The 11093-nt window shown below is 52.6% G+C and overlaps 1 protein-coding gene across 1 annotated transcript; it reads left to right on the top strand.

Moving 5' to 3' along the window:
- Positions 1–6443: 6443 nt before the first annotated feature.
- LOC125756610 (uncharacterized) lies at positions 6444–10826 on the top strand. Its single transcript, XM_049411509.1, has 4 exons — positions 6444–7263; positions 9916–9975; positions 10259–10446; positions 10503–10826. Exons 1-4 carry the CDS (start codon positions 6645–6647, stop codon positions 10824–10826), a joined length of 1191 nt encoding a protein of 396 aa, XP_049267466.1. The 5' UTR covers positions 6444–6644.
- The last annotated feature ends 267 nt before the right edge of the window (positions 10827–11093 follow it).

Consider the following 11093-nt stretch of genomic DNA (forward strand, 5'->3'; position numbering starts at 1 on the left):
TGCCCCCCCCCCCCCGAATTTTTTTTGCCATAGCATACAGAGCAGAAAATGACACTCGACCACATCTGCCTGCTCGTCCCCACTACAGATCAAGGAGGTGCCCCTCCCCGAAAAAAATTTCTGCCTACGCCCCTGGCTCGGCCCGACGAGTTCTCTGTAACAAGTGCCGAAAGAAGGGCCACTTTGCGGCAATGTGTCGTTCTTCGGTATCGGCTATAGACCTTTTCACAGGAGAGAAAAAACGCCGCCATGCTGGGCTGCGCACGGGAGTACAAGGGCTGACGTCACAGCCTCGGCCATGCATTTCTGGCGCGCGACGACTGTTTAGCGGAGCCCAGAGAGGATTATAGCGGCGCCCAGAAAACAGTCTGAAAAGGTCTATAGGACTGAATGGGGTTGGATAAGTCCACCTGCCCCGGGCCAAGTATGGCGACGTTGAAGTAAACGGGTCGCTGCTCAAGTTCAAGGTTGATAGTGACGCTGAAGTTTCTGCCGTAACAGCAAGACTTGACCCTCAAAAAGCCGAGCTCACGGGCCCTAAAGGGCAGCCGCTAGTCGTTTTGGGTGCCTTCTGGGCTACCTTGAGATGGAGAGGCCAGACAACAAAGCAGAAAATGTATGTGGTGCATTCACAAACAGCGCACCTCTGCTAGGTTTTCCAGCCATTTAAAGGGACACTAAAGACAAATATAAATTTATGTCAGAGTGAAAGCTCAATGTATGACAACGTCTAAAACGGCAGTATTATCAACAGCAGTGCCCTACTTACCGAGAAATTAAGCTAAATGTATCACACGATGAGCGCCACGAGCGGGACATTTGGAAATGATCCCGATGATGTGAGAGAGTTCGACTACAATTAATCACTCGTAATCAAACTACCTGCAATAAAGAACCTTCCGTGCATCAAGAGACATAATAAAAGGCTGCTTGTTCGTTTGTTTCATTCATGGAAAAAAGAACCTCTTTGGCGTTTCCATGGGGAACGGCACACGTGGTTCAAAAGTTCCATTTTCGCCGAACTGCGCTCTGCTCGGCGTCCTGCTTCGCTCACGCGGTCGCGTCTCAGTGGTAGTTTCGGTATCGCGTACTGCTGCGTGTGTTTTGCGCGCTCATAAAAGTCGCTCTGACAGAAAAGTTCGACAAAATGCCGCATGCATGTGATGTTGCCGGATGCCTGAATAGTGCACGCCGGCAGTTCACGCCACCGCGCAGTAAAGGCTCAATAAAACTTGCTGCTGGGCGAGTTGGTTCATACTTGCAAGGAAAGAATACTGATGCGCACACACATAAAAACACGGACTCAGGAGACTCGGACGAGCGCAAACTTTCAACTAATTTAATTTTTGGTCGTCAACGTGGCCGTCTCCGGGACATGCAAGACGGGTGTGTCGGATACTACGCGCTGAGCTCTGGCGGCAGATTAGGCTTCTGCAGGATTACTTGCGAGTTCTGTGCTACATTAGTGACCCTCCCTGGAAAGCAGAAATGAATCTCCGTTCATTAAGGACCCTAACTGCCCACATGGTCGAATTTTGGTGGGGTTCCTACCTGGCTAACGTTCTTGGCCAGCTGAACAAGAAAGAGGACGAGGAAAAAGGTGTGTCACAGGTTCTGGTGCTAGGAGAGAACGTGCAACTTCCTGATAAGTCTACAGTCTGCTCAAGAAGGGGCCGAAGTTCAGTCTTGAACCAGCCGTCCCGCCTCATGAGTTGTTGGCGTTTAATAGGCGTGTGGCGAGTAGGGCGCCTCAGGATCAACATGACCGGTGCCTCCTTGAGGGTATCGACGCTTTGGCAAGGACTGTCAAAGCCAAGAAGGACTTCCGTCAGTGCCGGGCTCCGACAGATCTTGTCGTGAAGCATTTTAGGGACAATGACCTCCGACTGCTTCAAGCCGATAAAGAGGGTGGGTTTGTGGTTTTAGATGCTGTAAGTTTCAATGAGAAGGCTAGGAACGCCATTACTAAGAATTTTAAGGAGGTTAAAAGTAGCGCTATTCGTGTGAAGACAAGGGCAGCCAATTTGTGTAAGGAGCTTGTGGGCATCACGCCCACCAGCTTGGCGAGAGAACACCACGTGCTGCGCAGAGGCGGTGCGCGTGGCCCCCGCCGCGCGGCTTAAAAGGGATAGCCTGCGCACTGCCGGGAGGAGTGAGGCCGGAACCACCGAAGAGAGCAGTCCTATGCGTGAGCCCCGAAAATAAATGTTTTTTTGTTCCTTGAGACCACTGTCATCCTTGCCATAACTCCGGACGGGACGCAGCAAGCGCAGTACCCACAGATGGCGCCCAACGTGGTTTTTGCTTCCGCCTGTAGGAATGGCACGGTGGACATGGGTCCGGTCCCTTGTCTTGTTCGTCGATTCTCCGTGTAGCGCATTCGCGTGTGTGTGGTCTTTTGTGGCGCGGTACTTTTTTTTTCCCCATGGCACAGGCGGACGGAAAGTAGCTCCGGTCTGGGACGGTTCAGGATTCTTCGCAGGCTGACCAGCTGCTGGCACAGCAGCTGAACACATTTCAGCGTGTCGCTGAGTTGTGCAACGCGATCATGGACCGCATGGGCACTCAGACTAGCGAACCACAGCTCCTACCTCCGGCCACGCTACCCAAGTACACGGGTTACGACGACCCGAAATCTGTGGCGGACTTCCTAGAGGAAATAGACAGGTATGTCAGAGCGACCGGTGCCTCGGAAGCGCACGTGATGGCTCGAATCCTGCCGTTGGCATTACGGGATGCCGCAGGACGGTGGTGGAGGCTACAAACGCCTTTCACCACATGGGCAGAATTTGAACAGCGCTTCCGAGAGGAATTTCTGCCCCTTGGGTACGAGCTGCGAGTCCAGCGTGAGCTCGAACTAAGAACCCAGCATCCGGACGAAAGTTTGCTCGAGTACGTCCGGACGATGCAGGAACTGCATCGCCGAGCAGCACCGACTGCCTCGGAAAGGGACCAAGTAGCTCGGGTCATTCGACAGAGTCATCCTAGATTAAGGCCATTTCTTTATGAGCGCACATTCGAAACCCTTGAGCACCCCGCACGGGAGGCCCGCGGTGTACAAGACGCCCTGTTAGCTGAGAGCCCTTACGTGCCACCGCCAGCGCCGCAATCTGCTCTGAGCCGTCAGTGGCTTGGCGCGCCCCCGTAGCCAGTCCCTCAGGCGACCTGACGAGCCCAGGCGCATTCACGGCCAGGGTTGCCACTGACTTTAGAGTAATGTCGCCAACGACGAGCAAAAAGTCGCCAAACGTCGCCATTTTTTTTCCATATTTCGCCAAAAAAGTCGCCATTCTAGATATATGCGGCATAACTAGTAATAAATATTTCCACTCACGTATAGCACCGTAGAATACAGTACCATCCAAGACCCTTAAATTATATTGACGTTTCTCAATGCCACTCGTATCGCCCGCTTCACCATGGCAGTTCATGGGGCTGCTTCCCCGACTAGCCGCAAGATGTGCGTGGTGGCGCAAGGGTGAATGAATGAAACGCTCATGATATCCCATCCCTGTCCGCTCGTTTCAAGGGTAAACGTGTGCTAAACCTTAAGCGAAAACCGTGAAAGCGTTGTTTGTAGACAGCTTTACGTACCCTCATGTGAATTAAAATGATTAAAAGGTTTACTGAAGGTAACTCGAGAGAATTCTTACAGGAACCGATCATTAGTGAGTCTTACACATTTTCAGTGTGAACTAATATGATACCGGACGCCACCGACCTTTTCATATAGTCACTTATAATATCTGCACGTGTCAATCCAGTGCGTTATTAATGAACAGATAGACAATGTAAAATGTTATATACCAATTGTTTTCATTGCACACGCTCACCGAGAGCAGTGGAAAATGCCTCAATAAATATTTGTTTATTGCACAAATGGCGGCGTATCCGCCTCTCTTCGTTATTCCAAAGCTGTCTTTACGAGCTGAGTTGGGGGTACTGCAACAGTGAATAAGTCGCCAAGCTATTCAGAACAGTTGGAGCTTTGGCGGAACAAATGGTCGGAGCACGCGGCCAACCCGTCGTCTAGATCCTTCAGAAGCGGAACTTTAGAGAAGCTTAAAGCACCTATAGCCATAAACTTAGTCATACACTGCCCCCTCGCGGTTTGCAAGGCAGTCCGCTGACCTAAATTTTGCTGGAATGTCGCTGGGGGACGTTCCAGTACCTCCTGCATCTAGATGAATTGAGGAGATACACACGAGTTACGGGACGGACATACCGAATGACGCTTAATGCGCACATTCTACTCAGGGGTCTAAAACCAAGAAAAATACAGAGAATGTTGCCGCTCATTCGTTGGGAAGACACTGGGCCCAGGATGCATAACTCAGTGGAGAAGCCGAAAATCGCCAAAAATTCGCCATGTCGCCATTCTTAATTTTAGGTCGCCATGGGCCTCTCAAATTCGCCAATTTGGCGAAAAGTAGCCACCATTGGCAACCCTGTTCACGGCTATCTCCTCCCGCGCCCTGGACCCCTTCGCACATGAGCAAGGGCGGCGCGGGGCCCCTTTGAATACCGTATCAGGGGTAAGCTGTCCCTGGGAGCAAGTGTCCGCGGAGCAGCGTCATAGTGCAGAGCGCTTGCTCCTTACTCGAGCCATACAAGAGCATAGTCGGTCGGACCCCCAGTCCCGATACGCCGGGTTCACAAGTCCTGCGCGAGCCGACTGCGACAGGCGCTCCTGTTATGGGTACTCCGGGAGCCACTCCGCCGAAAGGCGTGATTTCAGTGATAGGTTAACTGGCCAACGCAGACATACGCATGTCGTATGCTACCAGTGCGGTCAAACTGGTCATGTGAGGCGGCAATGCTTTGCGCGCCGTAGCGCGAATGCAGGTTCGGGAAACTGCTTCGGCCGGCGACACTAACCACTGGCGGTGTGTCGCAGCCCACGGCCGTAAATGCCAGGAGCGTGGAATGCTGTCCGGAGCGTGTAATGGACGAACATCAAGCTGGTGAGTCAGTCATCGTTCCCTCTGTATGCCGCGTAACGCAGGCGCAGTCTCCAGAACCAACGATGAAAGTTAAAGCGCTGGGCATTACCGTACCGGCTCTTCTTGATACCGGTTCCGGAATCTCGTTAATCGGCGACGTGTTGCTTGAGAAGTGCAATGCTAAAAAGATTAGGTTTCGTAACGCAAATGTTCAGCTGCGGATGGCATCAAGCCACGTATCAAACGCTGAAGGTTGCGTTCGGTTACGGATAAGCTTTAATGGCAAAACGAAGCGCCAGCGATTTGTTTGTTTGCCTGGCTTATCAGTGCCAATGCTTCTCGGCCGAGATTTCCTTACAGACGAGGGGTTCACACTCGACTTTCCTGCAAGAGGCTACCGCCTTCACGGAGAGTCCGAGACAACACCCTTTGCGGAGAAGATAGACTTCGTGCCTGTACCAAGACACGCGGAAGGCGTGGCAGCCATGCACACCACCCTGCCGTCAGCAGTCATGCAGTCCCTCAGCGACTTCACGGGAACGAACCACCAACGGAAGCAGCTAGAGGCCGTGCTGACACCGTTCTCAGGAATGTTTACGGAACGTCCTGGGAAGACCGACGTCCTAGTGCATCGCATCAATACCGGCAACGCCCGGCCATGGCGTTGCAACCCGAGACCGCTGAGCCAGCACAAGCGAGCCGTTCTCGATAAAGCCCTGGACGAAATGATCGACACAGGAGCCGTACGACCCTCGGACAGTCCGTGGGCCTTCCCTGTGGTATTGGCCCCAAAGAAAGATGGTACGGCACGTCTTTGTGTGGACTACCGCAGGCTCAACACAGTCACGGTGAGAGATTCCTACCCTTTGCCAGCAATATCGAGCATAACTTATGCGCTGGGAAACGCAAAGTTCTTCACCACTATCGACTGTTCTCGTGGGTATCTGCAAATCGAGGTTCACCCTGACGATATCCCGAAAATGGCATTCACATGTCATAGAGGCTTGTTCGAGTTTGTGCGCATGCCCATTGGTCTTTCCAATAGTCCGAGTTCTTATCAGCGCATGATGGATACGGTCTTGGGTGATGCAAAGTTTAATTATGCACTTTGGTATCTTGATGATGTGACGGTGTTTTCGCGCACGTTTGAAGATCATCTGGAACACTTGCATACGGTGCTACAGCGCACGTCAGCAGCCGGTCTAACTGTTCATCCCAGAAAACTGCAGCTCGCTACTAACAAAATCAACCTTCTTGGGTTTGTTGTCGACAACGGCGTACTAAAACCAAACCCAGATAAACTGAAGGCGATTGCAGATTACCCCCCACCCCAGAACACTAAGAGCTTGCAAAGGTTTCTCGGAATGATTGCTTTTTATCGTGACTTCATTTCGCAGTGCGCAGACATCTCCCGACCTCTAACTCAGTTGCTGAAGAAAGGCGCGAAATGGCTCTGGAGCGGTGAGCAACAAGCAGCTTTCGACACACTTCTGAAAGCGATCACCAGTAAGGCCTCCCTTCAGCTGCCAGATCTTAACAAACATTTTGTGTTACGGACTTGGCGCAGTACTTTTACAGGAATGCGCAGGCGCTCTGAGGCCCGTTGCCTTCGCAAGCCACACACTGACCGGGGCGGAACGCAACTACTCGGTAACAGAAAAAGAGTGCCTGGCTATCATTTTCGCATTAAAGAAGTTTGACATGTTTTTGGACGGGGCTCAGTTTGTCATTCAGACTGATCATCAAGCGCTCTCTTGGCTGAAACGATTGCCTAATCCCTCCGGACGATTGGCCCGATGGGCGCTTACCTTGCAGCGCTATGACTACGTCATTGAGTACAAGAAGGGTAGCACTAACACAGTTGCTGACGCACTTTCACGTGCACCTTTGTCTATTGAACCCCAGGTCGAGCCGGAAACAGTGTGTGCGGTTGCGACAACAGCTGTGACAATGCAGTCACGTTGGGGTACTTTGGTGAGTAAACAGGAGCTCCTTGCAGCACAGCATGGCGATGGCCTTTGTTGTAAGGTGTCAGAAAAACTAGCGGCTCGTGATCCAACTGACACCGGAAGCGACGAGGAGACAGACTGCTACCTGCTCGGAGAAGGAGGCCTCTTGTTCCGGTACTTTCCTCAGGTTGACGATGGTAGTGTGGAGTCACCGTTTCGAGTTGTCATTCCTCGCAAACTTCGCAAATTGTTCATAAAGTACTACCATGACAGTGCGTTAGCTGGTCACTCTTCAGGGCAGAAAACTTACGAGAAGCTGTGTCGTACGGTAACCTGGCCAGGGTTGAAACAGGATGTATTACGCTACGCGCGTTCCTGTTCAGTGTGTCAAAAGGCGAAAACCACGTGGGGGTTTACCGTTAGGAACAATGCAGTCAGTTGAGAGTAGATCGCCATGGCAGATTGTTGCATGTGACGTAATGGGCCCGTTTCCCATGAGTCCGCTGCGAAACCAGTATCTGCTTGTTGTGACTGACCATTTCACGAAATGGGTTGAATTGTTTCCTTTGCGCAAGCTCACTTCGCAGAAAGTATTGGACTGCCTTCTCGAAACCTTCACGAGGTTCGGATTCCCTGCCCAGCTGATCACGGACAACGCGACCTACTTCACCAGCAAGGTGTTCACGGATTCCTGTGACGCTTTGGGAATTCGTCACAAGCGCACGTCTGTGTATCACCCGCAGGCTAACATCACGGGGGCTCTTCGATTTTCGGACTTCTGGCAGCTTTCTGGCAGCCAGAGATAGCCAGAGGGTCAGCCAGCTAGTTCCGGTCGGGACAGGAAACAGCGTCTTGGTCACGTGTGTGGGAAGCCCGAGACAACCCGAAGCTGCCCCAAGATTACAAAATCGAACGCTGGGACAGCCAGCCTAAACGTAAACAAACGCTACCGCCGTGGCAGCAGACGAAACTTTGCGCCGCGTGCGCGTTGGTTTTTCTGCATTGCCCGCTTGAAAATATGTGGCTAGGTTTGCTGAAGAGCTGAAGTGATATTCTCGAGCATACGGATTTGGGATACGATCACGTGCGTTCGCAAAATCGTGCGCAACTCGCCCCGTCCGCGAACAAAACAGCCAGCTGGCGCACGGCGCCACGAAAGCGATGCAAGGTGAGCTACCGCGCCGCTAACGGCTTAACCAGCTCACGTCTGCTTAGTACGTGTAACAGTCGCTGCACAACACGACGCGAAAATCTCGCGAAAGTGATCGTGTCCCCAAAAGAGCTCGAGGATCTATCGCGTACTACGTCGCACACACGCGTTGACCAGCTTGCGTTTTGTCATAACTTGAGACGTGCGGCGGTATGGGTACCATGAGTGCTATATCTAAAATAAACTTCCGTGTGACGCGTCTTGGACTCGTTTTGGCAGATGTTGCCTGAGCCTCTTTTCCAGTCCTAAGTGGCACTCCAAAAATCTCATGTACTAGCTCAGCTTTTATTTGAGCTACCAGGTAATAACCGCGTACATGCTGCATGGAATTATTACTAAGAGGTGGAAAAAGACAAAGCCGACGATGAAATAAGCAACAAAATGATGTATACATTTCTGAATTCATCTTCGTTTTTTCACATCGACGCGTCGTAGCATAACATATATTACCTCATATACTGGCCCGTAGATCGAAGTACGCTCGCACGCCGTTCGCGACCAACGAGGATCACACAAAAAACAATGTCGCGATCGGTTTTATTCGATCAGTGCATTTTATCAACATGGAAGACCTAGTTGAAATAGTTAAGTTCTGACGGGGTTCAAGCACGCAAACATACGACGCAGCGAAATAGGTAGTTCGATCACAATCGTCTCAGCTAAATGCACATAAAGCACACACGATCCACCACAATCCAATACTACTACGAAAAAATAAACTCGAAAGGGGTCTCCATGCGTTCGTACGAACGTGTACATAACTTTTGGGACATGTGCCCGACGCAGTTAGAATGGTTAGAACGCGACAGTTCGCCGCGTTGTTCACGGAAGGAAACTTCACGGGACACATAAGAAAAGCAATAAACATTAGCTCCAAATGCTCGCCGCCACTCGTAATCGCGCCATCTCACACGGTGGAACGGCGCCGAGCGGCCCGAGCGTAAGGACAAGCAAAGGTGTAGCCGCAAGCGTCCGCATTGCAATCCGTCGAGTCCTCACAAAGATGGCGGCGAGCGCGTATCGTCTCTTTTCGGCGTCTGCTAGCCCGAAACCTTCCAGAGAGCTTCCACGACTAAATTGTCCTGGAAGGTTCTGGCGACCCTCGGGCTCCCCGCGGGTCGCCAGAACCGTCCAACCCAAGAAAAACGAACGCCAACCGGAAGTGCACTGCGGGGGGGTCGGAGCAACCCGAGAAAAACGAGCGCGCTCTGGCTGGCTCTGGCAGCCCGCGGGTAGCCAGAAGTGGAAAATCGAAGAGCCCCACGGAACGGGTAAACCGAAATCTGAAATCTATGCTTGTCGCGCATACTGAGCGTCATAAAGACTGGGATCTGAAACTGGCAGAAATAGCTTTCGCAACTAGGACGACAGTTAATCGCTCAACAGGTTTCACTCCTGCTCAACTTAACCTGGGCAAAGAATTGAGTTTTCCGCAGGACAATGCTTTGACATGTGCAACCGCTTCTTCGAGGCCTTACTCAAAGTTTGCAGGGGACCTAAGACAGGCTGACCGACGCGGTGCAACAAGCCAGACAACACCTCGATGTGTCCCGAATGGAACAGGCAGGACAGTATGACAAGCGTCGACAAAATGTTAGCTTTGAGGTTGGGGACTTGGTGTTGAAGCGGACACACCCACTCAGCGACGCCTCGAAAGGTTTTGTCGCTTCCTTAGCTAACAGGTGGGACGGACCGTATAGAGTCACCCAGAAATCCAGGCTCTCGTACATGCTGAAAGATTGTTTAACTAATCAATCGTGTGGACCTATTCATGTCTCAGACCTGAAACCATTTTTTGCACGACAACACGCAGCAGCTGCGGACCCGGACATCCCCCACCAGAGCTCAGCCAAACAGTCACAGACACCGCCAAGCAAGTGGTACAACCTGCGTCCCCGGTGACGATGCAGAAAGAGGCCAGGGAGCTAACGCACATTCCTCCGCCTGTGCTGGTTTTTTTTTTATTTTTCCCCCAATTCTAGCTTACCCCAGTTTTTCCTGAGGAGGAAGAATTTTGTAAGCCCTCGCAAAGGGCCTGTTATTGTAGGAATTCATTGTCGTCTAATAAAAGGTGCCTGCATGGTTCAGTCCGGCGGTTACACAAACGCTAACCTCATTTTTTTTTTCCCGGGACGATTTGCCTGCTTCACCTGCAGTATGGATCGCCGCCAACGAACCCAGGGCCGACGACGCCACCCGTATGCCAGGCCTGCGCCCTCAGCTCCTCATCGGGCAGGGCCGCAGTATACCCGCCCCCACCCACGAGCCTGCCGGACCTGTGGAATCGTGCGGCCACTCCACAACGTCACCACGTGGACCGTACTATCGGGGCAAACCTCCGTGGGTTGGGTATCCCGGCTGCCCACGGAGGACCAGCCTGAGGTCCCCCGATCTCTGCAGGGCAGAGACGTCCCCGAACCCTTCCGTGGACTGACCCTGGAGGACCGCCACCCGAACGAACCCGGCGCGTCATACACGGAGGAGGAGCGGCGCCTTCTTTGCGCCCTGTGCGGGGTACCGGAAATACACCGCAGCACTCATCGCGCCAGTCCGCTACATGCGGAACGCGCGGCAGCCGAGCGGGCACGGCAGCACGTTCCAAATGACGAGGAGGCAGTAACACAGGCACTCCTCGTACTACGCAGCCTTCGGCCCGACCTCCTGGCGCGCCCGCAAGCCATAAGGGAGGACGACATATTAGATATAGAAATCAACGACGTGTGACGTCCCCTCCGCTTTTTTTTTTTTTTTTTGAGGGGGGGGACGTGTGGGCATCACGCCCACCAGCTTGGCGAGAGAACGCCACGTGCTGCGCAGAGGCGGTGCGCGTGGCCCCCGCCGCGCGGCTTAAAAGGGACAGCCTGCGCACTGCCGGGAGGAGTGAGGCCGGAACTACCGAAGAGAGCAGTCCTATGCGTGAGCCCCGAAAATAAATGTTTTTTTCTGTTGTTCCTTGAGACCACTGTCATCCTTGCCATAACTCCAGACGGG

Source organism: Rhipicephalus sanguineus, unplaced genomic scaffold (assembly GCF_013339695.2).
Source record: "Rhipicephalus sanguineus isolate Rsan-2018 unplaced genomic scaffold, BIME_Rsan_1.4 Seq2861, whole genome shotgun sequence".
Lineage (NCBI taxonomy): Eukaryota > Metazoa > Arthropoda > Arachnida > Ixodida > Ixodidae > Rhipicephalus > Rhipicephalus sanguineus.